Genomic DNA, 18,203 nt, shown 5'->3' with positions numbered 1-18,203 from the left:
AACAAGGTCAATATCAGTCATGTCCTTGCCAGCATACCCCCTGCCAATCAACCTCAGCTCCGATCTGGAAACACTACCTCTAGGCATCAAGGTTATTTTAACTTCTAAGCCCATTCAATCATTGCCCTTTCTGCAGAGCATGCCAACAGGGGTGGCCCGCTGGTGCTGACTGTGGGATGTGGCCACCTGTCCAGTGGGAACTACCTGAGTAGTGACCAATCAACTTCACATAGGCTCCCTTTGGTCCTTACCAGTCTGGACTGGATTCAAACAAGGAACCTAGAAGTGAAAAGTTCTGTATTGAATCATCAACAGTCTCCTTCACCTTTACTTAGAAAACAAGAATCAGAAACAAATCTGCAGCTCTGAACTCTCTTCCTTTCTGTGATATTATAAATTGTCCTCAGTACACCAGCCAGGTATCACAACCTTTCCAGATATCTTCATACATATGGAGCCACAAAGACAATTCCACTGTTAAGCTGCTAAAACTCTTACATGGAAAGTTGATATTGACCCCTCTCTAACTTCCAAATAAACCAAAAAAACTTCCTTTTATCTGAGAGACGAGGTAGCCAGAGGTCTCATCTGTATAGTTTTGTGGCTATGTGGATAAAGCATAGCTGAGAGATGGAGTTTGAAACATGAGGTATACAGCCAGGGATACTATCTGGCTCCCAGTGAACAAGAGGTTAACTTCAACTCAGCTTCCCTTTCTTTTTCCCCATTAGAGTATGGGGAAGGCCTATAACAGCAAGCCCTGGGAAAGGAGGGAGCAGGCTGCCTTTGGGAAGGTTGGACTGACTTCACGCTTAGGGTCCTAAGACTGGGTTGAAGCACAAATTGGGGATTTTTCTGTTTACTTTCTGCAGAGGTTAATTTAACTAATTTTAGTTTCTTGTTAAAGCACTAGCCCTTGGGGGAAATTCCTTGCTGACTGCTACTGGTTTTCCCTTTTCTGCTGAGTCATTCCACTCGCTTATAGGGGGGTTTCATGAAAAGTCTAACTTTCTTTTTCCACCCTGATTCTTAGGTGTGGCTGAGCTGTACTAGGTGCAGGACTGAAGAAGTGGGGGCAAAGGTTATTATGGGATAGCAATCAGACTGGGGAATCAGCACCCTCCTTTCAGTGGGTCTTCCTGCTTTACCCATCCCTTGCATGTGGAGTTGCCTTCTGAATCTGTGGGAGTTCAGTGACATCTAAGCTAGTAGAACTGTGTGTGCCAAGGGATCAGAAGCGATGCGTGAAGCATGAAAAGTCACTAACAAGAAGATGCATGAAGAGGTAAATTAGAGTAAGCCACCCTCTTCCAACCCCAAGAGGTATTGCCTGTTATAGTCAGATTCACACCCACTCAGACTTGGAATTTACATGGCTATACACTTCACCTCCTGAATTTGTCTACTGTGTTCCTCTCTTCCATCATTTGTGTGCGTGCGTGCTCTCTCTAGTGCCTCCCTGGGTGATTTGGAATAATCTCTCCTTAGCCAAAAGGATTGCTGACTGAAAGTGGGTATGTAGGGAGTAAAGACGTAAGGTACTGGGGACTTGGAGAACACTCCTCCCTAAAAATCTACCTCAGTGTTGCTAATCCAGGCCCTGAACCTGAAATTTTGTGAGTGCCGTACTTGACTAGATGTGCTTTTGAATTAATTGTGTGACACCTTCAACAGAAGTAAAAGCAAATTTCTTTCTAAGACCCCTTAAGAAGTCTTTTTAACATTATTAAATACTCAGACATGCTACCCTTCATTCACCATTTCTGGGACATTGATGGGAAAACCTCTTCAGTCATGAAGAAGACAGCACATAGATCAGTGAGGTGAAGATGACTTTTAATGATGCAGTGTGAGCAAATAGTGCTCTTTGCTCTATAAAAAGCTCCAGAAGTTCAGACTATTATTTTGAATTCTGCTCTTGTTCTACACCAAGTAGCTCCATAGATTTCAGTGGAACTGTTCCAGGTTGACAGATGTAGGGACAAATTCTACTCTTGTTTACAACTGCAAGATGAGGAACTAAAACTAGTTTCTTAAAGAGCTTAAGTTATACAGTGTCACATACACTAGTGACTTGTTCCTTGGTCTCTCTTCAGCAGTAATATTATGTAGCAGTCACTTGTGTGGGAGGCTGTAGTTCTGCATCTAACCAGCACAAAATAAGCCTCCTTTGTAGGCTCAAAGATGAGGCCTTGGGTGTAGAATCGAAACTGGGTTGGAATCAGTTTGCTAAGTTTAGGTACTTCCAGAGCTTGACCTAAACTCCTCCCTGCCTCATTCTAGCTTTTGCCTGAGTGAACTAGGGCATAGGGCCCTTTTTTAGTGGGAAGAACTCCTGGGTGAAGTTGCAGCAGTGCAAGGTGGCTGCAACTTCCATTCCATTGTGGGATCCTTAGGCATCCAGCGCAGTCTGAAAAGTGGGTGCCGCGGGCTAGGGAGCCGACATGATCAGGGGAGTAGGGAAATCTAGCCCATAATTGATGCAGACTCCTATGGAAAATAGAGTTACCTTATCCCTTGGAGGTTCCACCAGGAGAGTAGCAGTAGATAGGTGGCCTGGTCTCTCCTGGAGTACAGTGATGTTGACACATGAAGCTGCTGATTGTGTCTCCTTGGAAGTGTGGGTGTCAACCTGACTCCTTGTGCTATACAGCTCTGGCTTGTCCAATAGTTAGTGCACTAACATCAGCAGGGCTAGAAGAATAGAGGTCTCACTTTGTGCTCAAGCACAAGTTCCCTTTCTGCTCAAGTACAAGCTGACCCCAGAAGCCACTTCCTTTGTTGCTTGATTTATTTATTTTTTTTAAACTTTTTTTTGTATGCTATCTGGGCATTACTGGAAACCATTTCATTTTGTGTCTGATTGTGAGACAGGCAGCCTCAGCGTCAGAGACTGGGGGAAGGAGGAAGAAATCAGAAAACATCTCACAATGAAAACTAAACCCCACCCCCATGGCCCATTATTTACAAGGGAACTGTGAAGGCTTAAAATTAGACCTCATCCCAGGTTTAATTTTTTGTAGCTCTGCCTCTCTGTTGCGTTCTTGTGAGCAAGCAGACATAAATGCAGACAAATCTGTTGCTTCAGTATTGCAATTTTCCTGCTCACAACAATGTAGCTGCCAATCTGGTATACACAAGTGTGTCATTGCTCACAGTGAAAGTCTGAACTTTGGGGTTGTTGTGAGTAGGTCATCTATGTAGAGAAACAGATCTGTGTGTGTGTGTGTGTATATACATATGCAATACATAATTATAATATAAATGGCCCCTATATAATAGTTGCTGAACACTTTTCAATATAAAAAAATCTTTGACTTTTTTTAAGTGTTCCGAGGCCCACACAGTTAGCAACAAGCATTTGAAATTTGGCAGGGGGATAGTCCTGGCATCTGTTTTGCTGGCCTTGGGAAAATCTCTTTGGTTTTGGCGAAATTGTAAGCTGTTGGAAATCACTATTTCACCTTTGTGGTTTGTGTACTACAGTTGGTTTGGGCAGCATGCCAAAACCCCTGAACATTCCAGAGCATTGTGTAGGCCCATCTCTGTGTCTGTCTTCAGCATTCTTCACACAGTTGAACTACCAAATTGGGCTCAGACAAAATGGATCCTTCTCCTTCACTTTAGCATATCCTTTACAGATGGGAGTGTGCACTGCACTGGGAACCAAAGGACCATGAGTTCTAGAATTACTTTTGTTGACTGGGTTTAATCATTCTGTGCCCTTCATAATCTTTCTTTAAATTAAAGAGCCCCACTGAGGGGCTGCTCAGGATGGGACTAGAAAGAGGTACAATAAAGAGAAAGCATGTGTCAAGCTGTCTGAAGTGACTCTGGGATGTGAATTCCAGCCCCAGACCACAAACCCCAACAGAAAGGGCTACTTTTCTATAGTATTGCAAGTGCTGGTGGACCACTGGGAATGTTTTACCGACATCAATACAGGATGGTAAGAGAAGGTGCATGATGCATGCATCTTTAAGAACATGGGCCTGTTCAGAAAGCTGCAAGCGGGGACTTTCTTTCCAGACCAGAGGATTACCACTGGGGAGGTTGAAACGCCAATATTGATTCTGGGAGACCCAGTCTATCACTTACTCCATGGCCCATGAAGCCGTACACCAGCCACCTTGACAGCAGCAAGGAGTGCTTCAACTATAGGCTCAGCAAGTGCAGAATGACTGTTCAATGTGCTTTTGACTGTTTGAAAGGCTGCTGGTGCTGTCTACTCATGAGATTAGACCTCACTGGGGGGCGGGGGGGTATTCCCACTGGTTATAGCTGCCTGCTGTGTGCTTCATAATATCTGTGAAGCAAAGGGGGAACAGTTTCCACCAGGGTGGAGGGTAGAGGTGGGACAGCTGTCTGCTGATTTTTGAGCAGCCAGATACCAGGGCTATTAGAAAAGCTCAATGGGGATCTATATGGCTCAAGAAGGCTTTGAAAGCCCAGTTTAATACTAACCCAGAGTAACGTGTGTTGCTGTAATATATCCTGCCTGGCATAGGTTTTGTTTTTGTTTTTGCACCCCGGTATAACCTTGTAATGTGTGTAATGATATAACATTGCAAATGCACTTACTGCTATTGACTGTAAACGATGTCAGCCCCAGACAGCATATGTTGTGAACTAATAAAGATGATTTTTTTCCATAAATAGACTTTTCCCCCCAAACACATGCAAACAGACATATTTATAACTGAATGAAACTTTACAAATATAGGGAAGAGAATGTTTGAAGAGGAAAGAACAGGCATTTCCATTTCACAAACGCTGACCTGTGAGAGACACAGTTGGTGCATGTGCAGCTGTGACTGCCTGTACTCTCCCCCGGGGTGGAGTGGTTAGGGGTACTGCCGCATCCTCGACACCACACGGAGTGTGTGTGTGTGCGGGCGGCAGGGATACGGAAACCTTGGAATGCATTTCTCTATGGGCTGCAGAGGGACGCAAGTACAGGTCTGTTGAACCTGAAGGTCAACAAAAGTCTCCAGCATGTCTGTTTGCCACTTGAGAGGCGCTAGCATCTTCTGCTTCACATCTCTCTCCTTTTCCTGTGCTTTTCTCCTCTCTGCATTATCCCTGTCCATTCTGTTTGCAAGGATGATCCTCCAAACCCTGTGCTCAGAGTCTGAAGCACCAGAGCCTTGCAGGAGCTCTTGAAACATGTCATCCCACATCCTCTTCCTTCTTCTTATCTGGCTGAGGTGCCCTGATGGGGTGGATGCCCAGAGGTACTATTGTGGGTGTATTCATAGGATAAATAGAAACTTGGTATACTGAACTCACTGCCCTTGATCCCCACAAGTTACAAGCACTAAGTCTCTAAGGTGCCACAAGTACTCCTCGTTCCTTTTGCTGATACAGACTAACACGGCTACCACTCTGAAACCAAGCACTACATTCTCACTTCTCCTTGGGATTCATAGAGCATGGTAGCAGTGCAAGCTACAGTGAGCACAGCCTGGTGGGAGGGGGCAACTTGGGACAATAAGGGTGGGGGTAGCTCACAGGCCTGAGTATATGCAGATAGGGCAATTGAAATGAATACTGGCACTGTTGTCTACAGATGGTAGTGGTGGTGATTTTAACTGATCATTACCCTCATGAGTGAGCTGAAGCTCCTGCACTCGGCTGGCTGCAGACTGAGTCCGTATTACTCCTGGGGGAATTCTGTGCTGCAGAGCATGCGCAGAATTCATGTCATCTGCAAATTTTTTTTCACAGGGCCAGGTGAGGAGGCAAGGGATATGGTGGAGGGGGGGAATGACGGGACAGACAGAGCAGGGCACATGTGGCTGCTGGGGGGGGCACAGACTGGGGTTCAGAAGAGCTAGTGGGAGGACAGACTGGGGTGGGGCACAGGAGCTAGTGGGGTGACAGCATTGATCCAGGGGCTGAATGGGAGGGAGTACAGGGCCATAGGGGGTGTGGAGTTGCTGAGTGAGGGGGTGCAGGGACACATGGGGATGGGGCAGATGTGCCTGACTGAATGGGAGAGGCTAGGAGCCAGCCAGAGTCTGCATGGGGGAAACTCCTAACAATCCCCCCCAAAACCTGTTCCCCACCCACACCCAACAACACTTCCAGGATCACTCACAGACTCTTTCCCAGCAATTACTTTCCTCTCCCTCAGCTCCTCCATTATCCCTGATTCCCCAAAGCCTTTGCACTGCTTCTGAGGGGTGCAGGAAATACATTTCTGTATTGTAGTTTAAATGAACTATTACTCAAAATTCTGTATTAATATGCCTAGTAAGAAATCTATTTGTCCAACATTTCACGAATCTTTTTTGTTGTCTGTATAGTTACAAACATACTTGCTGATAGGTATTTTGAAATAAATTACCAGAAGAATTGAAACGGGGAGGATTATATTGTGTTATCTTGACAAATAAAATATATAGAATTTCTCAGAATTTTAAAATATGGTGTGCAGAATTTTTAATTTTGGGCCATAGAATTCCCTGGGAGTAGTCTGTGTGCTGCACTGGTGCCTGCTGAAGTAATTGAGTGGCATGGGAAAGTGTCCTACCATGGTGGAAGAAATAAGGCAGCTCTCCCCAGAAACCTGTGGCTGAGGATTGCAGACTACTTCCAGGAAAGTTTCCTCGAGATCTCTATGGAGGATTCACGGGACATCCTGGTGCACATAAACGAAGTGTTCTGCAGGGCCCCCTCTGCCTAACTGTACAAGGGAATGAGAAGCAGATAACTCTACCTCTATTGGCTATTTCCTTACCTCTTCTGGCATAATTTAAAAAGAGTAAATGAACAGATATTTTCTTGCACTATCAAAGCAAACAGCATACTTACCAGAGGTTCCTTCCCTGTATCAGACTCGCCCATTCTGGGCTGTAGGGACTCTGGAGTCAGGAACAGGTACTGGCTCACTGCGCCACTGGATTCCTCAGTCACCTGTCCCCCGTACTCCTCCTCTTTCTCATTCAGCACCTCCTTTTCAATGTTCATTCTAGGGCCTGTGACTCTGACTCCTCCAAAGTATCCACAGGACTCTTGAGGGTGGTGATGTGAGTCTCAGCCAAGGATGGCTTGCAGCTCTTTTTAAAAGTGTCCTGTCTGTGGCTCTGCATCAGAGTGACTGTTAGCCTCCCTTACCTTCTGGTACGCTTGCTGCAGCTCCTTGGCTTTCATGAGCCACCCATGCAGGTCTCTCTTGAGGCCCTTCTCCCCCATGCTCCAAGCAATCTGCTCATAGATATCAATGTGTCTACAGCTGGATCGGAGCTGTGCTTATACAAACACGTGCAGGACATCCCGTTGCTGGATAAATACGCCAAGGAGAGGTGGGAGGTGATCCTGCATTTCATGGTGGACTCCCCCAGTGCCGTGGTCAGCCAGGATCTAGCCCAGCTCCTCATCCAAGCCGGGCTAATGAAGAGCAGCGAACCCGGAGAGCCCCCCTGCATGACCTCCGCCGGCTTCCAGTTCCTGGTGCTGGACACATCCTCCCAGCCCTGGTACTTCATGCTGCAGTACCTGCAGTCCACTGAGACCCGGGGCATGGACCTAGTGGAGATCCTGTCCTTCCTCTTCCAGATGAGCTTCTCCACCCTTGGAAAGGATTACTCGGTGGAGGGAATGAGTGACTCGCTGCTCAATTTTCTTCAGCGTCTTCTCCCCACTGACCCAGGATATCCACCACCTCCTGTGTACTCCAGGCAGGAGCACATCTGCACCGTGTAGCGGGCTTGATCAGCTGGACAGTTGCTAGGTGAGCTAACAGGAAATAGAATTTGAAAAGTTTGCAGGGATTTAATGGGGAGGAGCATGTACCTGGCTGCCGGGCAGTGTTCCCTCTAATTTTTTACATCCATGTGCAGAATGAATTTTGTTATGTGCACCAATATGGAGATGATGTGTGGCGGAGGTGGGGGTTGAGGGGTTCAGAGTGTGGGAAGGGGCTTGGGGCTGGGGCAGAGGTTTGAGGTGCAGGGGGGGTGAGGGCTCTGGCTGGAGGTGTGGGATCTGGGGTGGGGCTAGGATGAGGGGATTGGGGTGCAGGAGGGGGCTCAGGACTAGGGCAGCGGGTTGGGGTGGGGGGATTAGGGGTTTGGGCTGGCTGTCTCAGGGCTGAGGTGAGGAGAGAGGACTCCCCCCAGCCCTCTCTCGCCGCAGCAACTCGGGACCAGGTGAGATGTGCTTCTCCCCGGCTGCAGCAGCTCCAGCAGGGCTGGGCCGGGCCGGGGGAGGGACTTCTCTCCCCGCCTGCCTGCACAGCCCTTGAGAGCCTGCTGCGCAGCCGCACAGCTTACAGGGAACATAGCTGCCGGGCAGTGAAGTTCAAAATGGTGATCAAATCAGTCACCGTGGGGCATTGTGGGACAGCTCCTGGAGGCCATTAAAGTCGATAAAAGTAATACAGTAGCTACACTGACACTGTGTTGACCTAAGTACTGCACCTCTCACAGAGGTGGAGTTATTAAGTCAGCATAGTGGGTGAGTTATGTAGGCAGGAGCAATATTTTAATGTGGACACTTACAGAGTTAGGTCGATATAAGCTGCCTCTCATCGACCTAACTCTGTGGTGTAGACCCGGCCTTGGCAATGCTGCTCTCCTGACTGGGGCGGGGGGAGGGAGTATTACAGTTTCAGAGAAAACACTTAAATATGACCTTATAAAATGGGATATAGATATAAGCAAGATGAATGCATGCAGCGACTCACAAGCATTTCATAAAGTCTAAACACATTTTCATATCTCTAATACCTATTTTAACAATACTAACACACAGGTGAGCCAGACTGGTGTCCAACTATGCATTTGTCAGTGTTCAGTGTGGCCTAGGGCCCTTGGCATGAGCTGGCACCTGGTCTGCTAGCATCACTGCATGGTCTAATGGCTAGGGCATTACCAGGCAGGGGGACAGTCTCTGTGCCTTAATTCCCCATCAGTAAAAAGGGGATCACTTAACTTCCTCCGAGTGGTGAGTGTGAGGTGCTCAGATACCATTGTAATGGGGCTATATAAATAGAGTGAGAGTGAGTGATTCATTATACCAGCAGTTTTCAACTTTTTTTCATTTGCAGACCCTTAATAACTTTCAGATGGAGGTACAGACCCCTTTGGAAACATTAGACATAGTCTGCAGTCCTCCAGGGGTCTGCGGACCACAGGTTGAAAACCACTGCATTATACAATCAGGTTACATTTCCTTAGCACTATTTATCCTGTGTGCTGAATGAGGCAGGGGTCCTGTAGGGGAGGGGAATCACCTTAATTCTGGCATTTCTTAATTGTCAAGCTCTTGACTTTGCTGCCCAAATAACTTTTTTTATATCAATTTTTTAAAATGTAGTAATACGTAGATGTATTCAACATCACTACATGTGGTAGCAAGAGGAAGGACTTTGTATCCTGACATCTTTCAAAGCACTCAGCTCATGCTTACAGTACTGCATTATTCGTGAGTGGTAAAGATATATGTTCTATACCAAAATGCTACATTAAAAGAATGTTAGTAGAGTTACAAAGCACAAGCACTCAAAAGAAGTTGGGAAGTGCTCAAATTAAGGTTGCCATGGAAGAAAATAGTGATCTGTGCTTGATAGCAAGCTTGATCTGTGCACTCAGACACCATCCACATGCTGATATCACATTGCACGCCATCTGATATGAAGAAATAATAAAAACCTGGCAAGGAAGGTTGTTTTTTTTTTATGTGGAGGCACTTGAGCCCTAACCAGATATGCAGAAAAATGTAGAGTCATATTGTGACTCAGGTAGGGTGACCAGATAGCAAGTATGAAAAATTGGGACAGAGTGTGGGGGGTAATAGGCACCTATATAAGAAAAATACCCAAATATCAGGACTGTCCCTATAAAATTGGGACATCTGGTCACCCTAGACTCAGGGCAGAGTATATTGAGTCTGGCTCAAACAGTGAATTTGTTTAGAAGAGGCAGCAAATTAGACATCTCTCTAGCATCTATGTGATCTTCCTTCCCTGTGCCATCTGTAAATGAAATGTGAAATCCTTCTGTATTTAAGATGGGTGCATCGCTATTGAGCTATCTGCAATTCATATCACATGCCAATTTCTTTATTTACAGTGGAGTGGAGGAGGAATTAATTAAAGATGCTAAAGAGAATCAACTTAATTAATTAGGAAATGCTTCAGCCAAGACAAGCCGCCACCCTGTTGTGGGAAAGGGTAAAAATCTGATTGAGATTCGAACTCAGAGTGAAAGTGAAAGCATCGATTTCTTTCTCTCTGCAGGCGAATATTTTGTGCTCTAGAAAAATGGAGAAGGATAAGGCAGGGCCATTGACTAAGGGTGTCATATTCACACCAGTGCAGATGCATTATAGATGCAGATGCTTGGATGGTATATTACATATCCATCACTTCTCATTGGCTGTTTTTCCAGTTTGACAGCAGCTTTGTTGTAGAGTTGACAAACAGGCAGGCATGTGCATTCAATGTTTTGAAAAAGATCACACTGCAGTCATCTTAATCCTGTGGGTGCAAAAAACAAAACAAACAAAAAAACCTCCCAACAACAAACACAACCAGTTTGGATGTCCTTAGCCCCAAGTGTCATAGCACTAATATATCACACTGTCACACCAACATAGTCCATGTAATAAGGTATATTGGTGTATTGTCTGTACATGCATTAAAGGCTTTTCATACTGCTTAAACTTGGTTATCAATGGTTGGTACACTGCATGTAAGTGGGGATAGCAACAATAGATTAGAGACTGGGAGGGAGATTTTACTTCCACCCAATGCAGATTGAGGGAGCTGTAGATAAGGCCATTATTCTCCTTTCTGGCCTGCTCAGTGCACTTGAACAGCATATTTTGTTGTACTTTTATCTTGCTTTCATCATATTTATTCCCCCCTCTCCCAACTTCACAGCAGTGGTACTGAAAGCTGGTGTTGCTATCCCAAGGGAGACATTTTAAGTTAATTAGTTTGGACATCAAGCACCATTCAACTTTGAAGTATTTGGGATACAAAGCAGGTGCAACTACCTGAATACATCTAAATATGTTCCACTTTCTGTGGGTGACACTGATAAAAATGCCCCTACTCCACTAAGTTCTGCTCTTTGGGCTAAACTGGTTTCATTTGCACTAAACATGTAGTGACTATTGCAGAAACTTAAAAAAAAAAAAAAAATAAAGACAAGGACAAACATGCTTCCTCTTAAGCATGTTTAGATATGGCTGCCAACCAATCAAGTATTGTTTTGATAATTTTGGGGCCAAATTTTCTGCATGTGCAAAATGACAATTGCCAGAGCTGGTCAGGAATTTTTCCATGATAAGTTTTTTTTTTTTTGGTGGAAAATACTGATTCATTACAATTAACTTATTGTGGAAAAAGTCAATGTTGATAAATTTTCTCTGAAAATTTTTTGGAAAAAAGTTTTTAAATTGTCAAATGGCACATTTGGACACTTTCTAAATTAAGATGTCCATTTTTCAGTTCAAAAGACCTTCTCCTTTTTGAAGTTTAAAATTGATTCTCCAGTCCAGGGATTTTGTCTACATATACCAAATGGCCTATGGTACTCTACAAATAAAATTGATAATGGCCACATTTTGCTCTCCATTTCATCAGTGTAAAGAAAGAGGTAAAAAGAGGTGGGAGATAAAGGGAGGGTAGAAAGTAGGCTATTTGCTCTGTTTTCACAATAATCCTGATAGAATGTGTTGTTCTTGTCATATGTAATTTGCTGACTTTGTATAATCCAAAAATAAATACATGTACAGTTTGTCAAAAGCATGCTGAGTGGTTGATTGAACTAGCAAATAGGCCTTGATGCAGAAATTCTCTTAGTGCGTGATAGATAGATAGATAGATAAAAATACTGTATCTAGAAGTGTTTATTCACCATAACTGAAGGGCCTAACTACACAAGATACAAAGCAATAGAGAATCAATTACACCTGTGCAAAGTGACTGCACTGTAGAAACATCACATACTTGGGCAACACCATCAGCCAGGACATCTGGAACAAAATCAATAAAGCCAGGAACACCTTCAGGAGCTTAAATACAGTCTGGAAATCATCAAAAAACAACATCAAAATCAAACTCAAGATTTATCAGCCCTGAATACTTTCAACACTACTTTATAGTGCCGAATTCTGGGAAATGAGAAAGTATGACATATCCAAACTGTCTTCATTCCATACAATCTGCCTCAGAAAAATCCTCTGTATCTTTTGGCCCAGAACAATCTCAAACCAAGATCTATTGACACAGTGCATCCAAGAGGATCTGAGCACCATCATTGCCAGGAGGCATTAGAGATGGATCGGTCATGTGCTTCAGAGGGAAACTGATTCCATCACCAGAATAGCAATAAGATGGACACCTGAAGGCAAGTGAAAACGAGGCCACTCAAAAACAACATGGTGAAGAGCTGTGGAAGCCGAGCTGAAAAACTTGGGGCACAGCTGGGGAACCATTGAAAGACTTGCCAGAAACTGACAGGAGTGGAGGAGCTTTGTCACTGCCCTAAACACCAGAGGTGTAATAGGAACATGATGATGAAAGTGACTGAGAAGGGTAGTTAAATGTTATCATTTTATTTAATCATACTTGACTAGTGAAGGACCTGAGGGGGAGACTTTAAATTACCTGATCAGATTGCTTTTTGGGGGCCGGTTTGGCCCCTGGTGAAAATTAGAGAAGTCTGAGGGCTCCTTTAACTTCTGGCCTCTTGCGCTGGCTCCTAAAGGATTGTTCCAGCTGATTCACTGGAGAGCTTTTGGGCTCTAGTCATTCTCTCTCATCCTCAGGCATATCCCTGATCTGACCTCTATGCTGGTGGGGCAAGAGTGGGTGGTATAGAGCTACCCTATGCCATTGAGGGGATTCTCTCCACACTGGGAGAATAAATTAAGACTCCAGTTAGCAAGGTACTTAAGCATGTGCCTAATTTTAAGCATGACTTCAAATGGACTACTCATGTGGTTAAAGTTACTCATAGGCTTGGATCAACCAAATTGCACTTGCACAGGGACCCCATCTCAGGGGGGCTCCAGCCACTGAGGGGAGATACACCTGGCCAGGGCCAGGGTAGGGATGGGCTGGGGCATAATGCACAGTGGGCCAGAGTCAACAGCCCAGAAAGGGGAGCTGAACCAGCCTCGTGGGACAAGAGCCACTGTGGGGTGGGCTCCCTATCCTCACCCCCTGGGATTTGCCAGGGGCAGGACCTGCTCTTCCACAGGGCTTCCCATCCTTGGGGACAGGGAGTATGGAAGCAGGAGGGAGAAATTGCCATAGTTTTGTGGGGCCCCTAAATTCTTTAATTGGGTACTGGTTGGGTGTGTGCTTAAGTACTGGCTTGGGGGGCTGCTTTCCATCAGTGGTTCCTGATTTGGCAGTGTTTGGCAGCCACTAAGCACTTAGGGCAAATTACACAAAGGGCAAGGCAATGGAAAAGCAGGCCAGAAGTGATTTGTTGATTAGTTATGTATATTCTTGTTCTTAACATGTTAAATACAAATGCACTGGGAAAAATAAAAAAGATAAATAAAAGTGTTTAAATTGTCCTTAACCTATTTGTTCTCAGTTCCCTCCAGAATAGCCAGAGGAAAAGGAGAGAATAAGACTGTAGTGAAGAAACGATGCCACAGCTGTATCTACTATACTTCCTGATAGGGTTAAGAGACAGAGCAGCAAGTACATTATTAGTTTTCACTGTTTCATTGAATGAACTACAAAGACAGTTTTTCAGAGTGCTGTATATCCACCTCAAGGGGCGCACACAAAACTTATATCCTCTCTGAAACTTCCCATGATTTCTGCAGAAATTATCTGTATCACAGTTTCAGGGCAACTGCACCTGGGCTCCCCATCTGTGGTCACTTTCAGGCTTCTGCCTCCCAGCCATCACTCCTCTTGAGCAAAGACCTGTGCCTCACTCCTTCAAATGACTGGGGAATCTTTAAGGCTGCATAGTTCTCTGCCTACACCTCCAGCAAGCCAGACTGCGTAAACAGCCCAAGACTGCTCTTTGCTTTCTCTTTGAAGCCTATGAACAGCGCAATTGCCAGGAGTTACAAATTACCACACTGCTCTTTCTAAGCAACTTCATTTATTCTTAAGGTGAAAGCATTACACAGTAAGCATATTACAAACAATAAAATAACTTACATGCATGCTAACAACCTTTCTAGAGACCACCCCAACTCCATCCTTGGGCTTGGGTAGGTGTCAGTCCTTCAAATCCACAGTTGGGTTTTCCTTCTGGATACAAGTTCATACCAGGACACAGTCTGGGCAATTTAGCTGTTTCTTCATATAGCTTGGACTTTTGATCTCCAGGAACAGGTTACCAGCAGACAGTCACTTTCTCCTCAGGGCATAGCTTCAACTGGCTAGGTTTTTGCATAACTAGAAGTGGGGACTTTTCCTTAACCTCTCCCTAGGGATTCCCCAGGAAATTCATTTAAGATTTGTTGTCCCCAAAGTCCATTCTTCTCTGGCACATTTTCAATATAGTCCTGTTAACTCCCAGGCCTCACATCTGTCATATCTCCTTCCTAGAAAGGTTACATACATTCCTGGCCTACAATAATACATAAACTTGTCATTTAATACAGCGGACTCCAAAGAAACTTAAACTTATTTCAATAAGGTTTTTCAAAGGATATGGCAGGAACTTGCTATAGCTGTCACACTCTGAACTATAGATTATCAATAGAGAGAAGGGAGTAGGTTTTTAAAGGTATTTAGGCACCTAAAGATTAGATAGGTGCTGAGTGGTATTGCAAAAGTACTTATGTGTCTATGGGCATTAGTTGCCTATGCACTTTTAAAATTCCCAATAGGAATCTTTAGGTCTGCATCTTTAGGTACCTAATTGCCTTCAAAAATCTGGTTTGAGATCCTTACAGGAAGCCTTCAATAGCCCTATTCCATCCAACCCATTTTTAGCGATGCCACCCATCTATAGCGGTAGCCCAGATTTTCGTGGGTCGGTTTCTGTAAGGACTAATTTGTGTGGTGACAACGCAGGAAAGGAAACAGAACACCAGGTTTGTTGGTAGCCAGAGAACTTTTCAAGCCTCCTGCAAAAAAGCCTCCCAGGAAAACTTTTCCTGGGGTTTTTATTCTTCTCCTTACTTTGTTTACAACTTATCTGAGTGGTTACATTCTTGCCCATTCAGAAGGCAGGCAGTATACATGAGCATAAGATTACAAACCCATCTCTTGAGCGCGTGAACACCAGCTGCAAAGATGATGTCAGGTTAGCCAATAAGTTTTCCAAACATAGACCCAGAACAAGGTCACTCCTGCCTCATTGCCAAGGGAACAGTTTGCCGTTCTTCAAGGCTTGTGATTAGGGAGCAACACATTCCTACAAATTTGCCATGCCTTTACGAGAGAATTCTAAATGTATTTCTGGTAGGATCTTATTGAATGCAAACAAACAAGTGTTCTCCAAGAACTAGTTCCAAACTCTATCTATGACTAACATCACTACAGTGGCATAGGATTTTACTGTAAAATATAGTGGGATTTTTCATTGACTTTCAAAACCATCTTGATGTTTTGGGGCCCCAAATTACTGAATTGGCTGGGAGATCCCACTTCTGCTGGTGAAGGAGGTAGGGGAAGGAATTTGAATCTATGACAACTGTCCATTGTCTCTGCTACCACAGTGGGAGAACAAACCAATGCTGGACAGCAAGGACTTAAGCAGTCAGTTACAGTACTTCTTTCTCAGACCAGTCCTGGGGATGGTTTTTGTGTGTGTAAAGCAGTTATTTAAAACATTTTTGCTAACAAGTAGCTAGCCCTGGGATGCTGGGACCCCTGTTGTTGGTGGTGGTGGTGGTGGGGGGGGGGTGGCTCGTAGCTGATTTTTGGCAGTAGGGGAGAGTGGCTGGGTTCTTCTGCATTTTGAAGGTGGCAACCCAAAGGAAGCCCCTATACCCCCCGCCGGGGGCTCTGTGTGGGAAGCCCCCATCTCCCTCAGCTCAGCCCAGGCCTGGGGGGAGGGGCAGCCCTACTACCCCCGGCTCCACCTCCCAGTAGAGAGGTTCTGTCGGGGCGAACCTACCAGCAGGTCGCGGGCAGACCCTGTGAACAGAGCCGGGCTTTGCATTGCAGCGCCGGTTCGCAAGTGGAGCAGGCAGCTGTATTAGCAGAGCCGAGCCATGCTTCCGCTCAGGATCAGCTGACGAGTGAGGAAGTAGCAGCTGCAGCTGCTGAGCCCTTAATAGAGGCAGAGAGAGAAACGCTGAGTGACTGACCCCCGCCCCCCCCAAAAGCAGAGCCCCCCCCGATTGAACCCAAACCCTGCAGCTAGCTACATTTCCCCTTGTCCCAAGAGGGTTGCAGCTGAGGGGGCATAGCCCAGGCCGTGTGTAGTGTGCAGAGATGGCAGGGGTCGTGGGAAATGGAGCTCAAGTAAGTGTCTGTGTCCAGCTGTTTGCAAATCCAGCAGTAGCACTTTTGGCGGGACTTTCCTTTCTCTTCTACAGCGTGCGTGTGTCTGGTCCGTCTCTTCAGGGCAAGTTTTATTTGTAGTTGGAGATAGCCCCGTGCTTGTGGTTGTTTTTACTTGTTATCCCCCCCCCCCCCCCGGAAAGAGCCCGATTTATTTATTTATTTATGCTGCCTCTCGTTGCGCAGAGAATTGCCCCTCTTCCACACCTTGTCTTTCCTTTAACGTGGAGAGCCTGTCTGGTGGTGGTACCAGGCCTGCCTGGCTATTTTTCAGTAACTTTAAAAAAAAAAAAAAAACCCCACCAACCAACCAAACAAAAAACCAACCCTATCCTTTCTTACTTGCAATTAATGGTGCAAAGGGCATGTGGGGGCTGGGAGAAGCTATTCTAGAGAGGTTAAAGGTGAATCAAACCTCTGGAGTTTAGTTTTTACTTGTTCAGTGTTCATGCAGGTTAAGTTACTGGAGGGGGAAAAAAATTGCACTGAAAAATTGCTTTAGTCACTTGCTTTTGCTGGGGTTAGACTCATGAAGTTTACCTTCACTTTATACTCTAATAAAATGTATCACTTACTTTAAATAAACTCTTATGAACATAATTGTCTGTCCAGGTGTAAATACAAAATGCTTTTACTCCTGAGAGGTTGTTATTAGTATGTTTCTCTTACATGAAAGACCCATAATCTACTAATGGTACAAACTCCAGATTCTCTCCCACCTCCCCCCCCAACTGGTAGTGCATTGTTTCTTTAATTGTTGTATTTACAATGGATATGTTTTTAAATGTGTTTCCATGAGGAGCACTTAGAATGTGTTTCAGATCCGATGTTGCTCACGCAATGGTAGGAGAAAGTTGTTTGTAAAAATAAATAAAATAAATAAATCACATCACATGCAGCTGTTGTGAAATTAATACAGTGAATTATTGCTTCTAAAGACAGTTTACTGACCACACCTGTGGAGTTAAGTATAATTGTTAACCACTTCAGTGCAGCTGTATGTTTTGCTGAGGCATTCCCACAGTCTGTCCGTACATAGATATACAATATGTATCCATAGTGCATACAAGATTTGAAAAGGAAATAACTTTTTATCGCCTTTTGTATCTCTGTAAAACCCCTGATACTTGTCATTTTACCTGAAATAGAAGTTTCCCTTTCTGTGGCTTGTGTCAGGCGCTGTAATGATCTATTGTCTGGAGAGCTCAAGAGTTGGGAATGAGTTTATGGAGCTTTTCAGGTAATAGAAAAGCCTATAAATAAATAGGTCATGGGTTCAATTTCACCCACATTGGTAGTGCTTCACTGTCTTTAGCTTGTGAGGGCATCTTTTGAGATCTTCAGCTGGTGTAAATTGTCATCTTCTCCATTAGCTTCAGTGACAATTTACACCTGTTGAGAGAAACCACTATCACCCTTGTCACTAATAGGACCCAGACTGTCAGCTAAGTTTGAATAAGCCACGGAGAGTGCATAGTCCTTTGACCTTTTCGAGGACGAGGTGTACAAAGAAGATAAATCCTACCGCAAGGGCTGTGTGCATGGAGGGAGAAAGCTTATATTATTATTGATCTGTATAATTTTTTATGGATGATTAGAGGACTCCCCTTTCTAAAGGTTTTCACCTGTTCCAAAATCACTGATTTCTTTAAAAAATAAATGAAAATATGAGGGGGGAGGGGAATAAAATGTGTTCACTGTGCTTACTTTTAGCAGAGAAACACATGTTCTTCATATTATAATGTCATTTGCTTAT

General features: G+C 44.6%; 1 protein-coding gene across 1 annotated transcript in view; it reads left to right on the top strand.

Moving 5' to 3' along the window:
• The first annotated feature begins 16,294 nt into the window (after nt 1-16,294).
• LOC112106593 (leucine-rich melanocyte differentiation-associated protein) overlaps nt 16,295-18,203 on the top strand; it is a 565,421-nt gene continuing 563,512 nt past the window's right edge. The window contains 1 exon segment of the mRNA XM_029912012.1: nt 16,295-16,408. Within this exon segment, the coding sequence (XP_029767872.1) occupies nt 16,379-16,408 (30 nt within the window). The 5' untranslated portion in view covers nt 16,295-16,378.

This window comes from Terrapene carolina, unplaced genomic scaffold, assembly GCF_002925995.2.
Source record: "Terrapene carolina triunguis isolate 2854851 unplaced genomic scaffold, T_m_triunguis-2.0 Scaffold148, whole genome shotgun sequence".
Lineage (NCBI taxonomy): Eukaryota > Metazoa > Chordata > Testudines > Emydidae > Terrapene > Terrapene triunguis.
The sequence above is the reverse complement of the archived record's forward strand: the minus strand, read 5'-3'. Positions and strand labels throughout refer to the sequence as shown.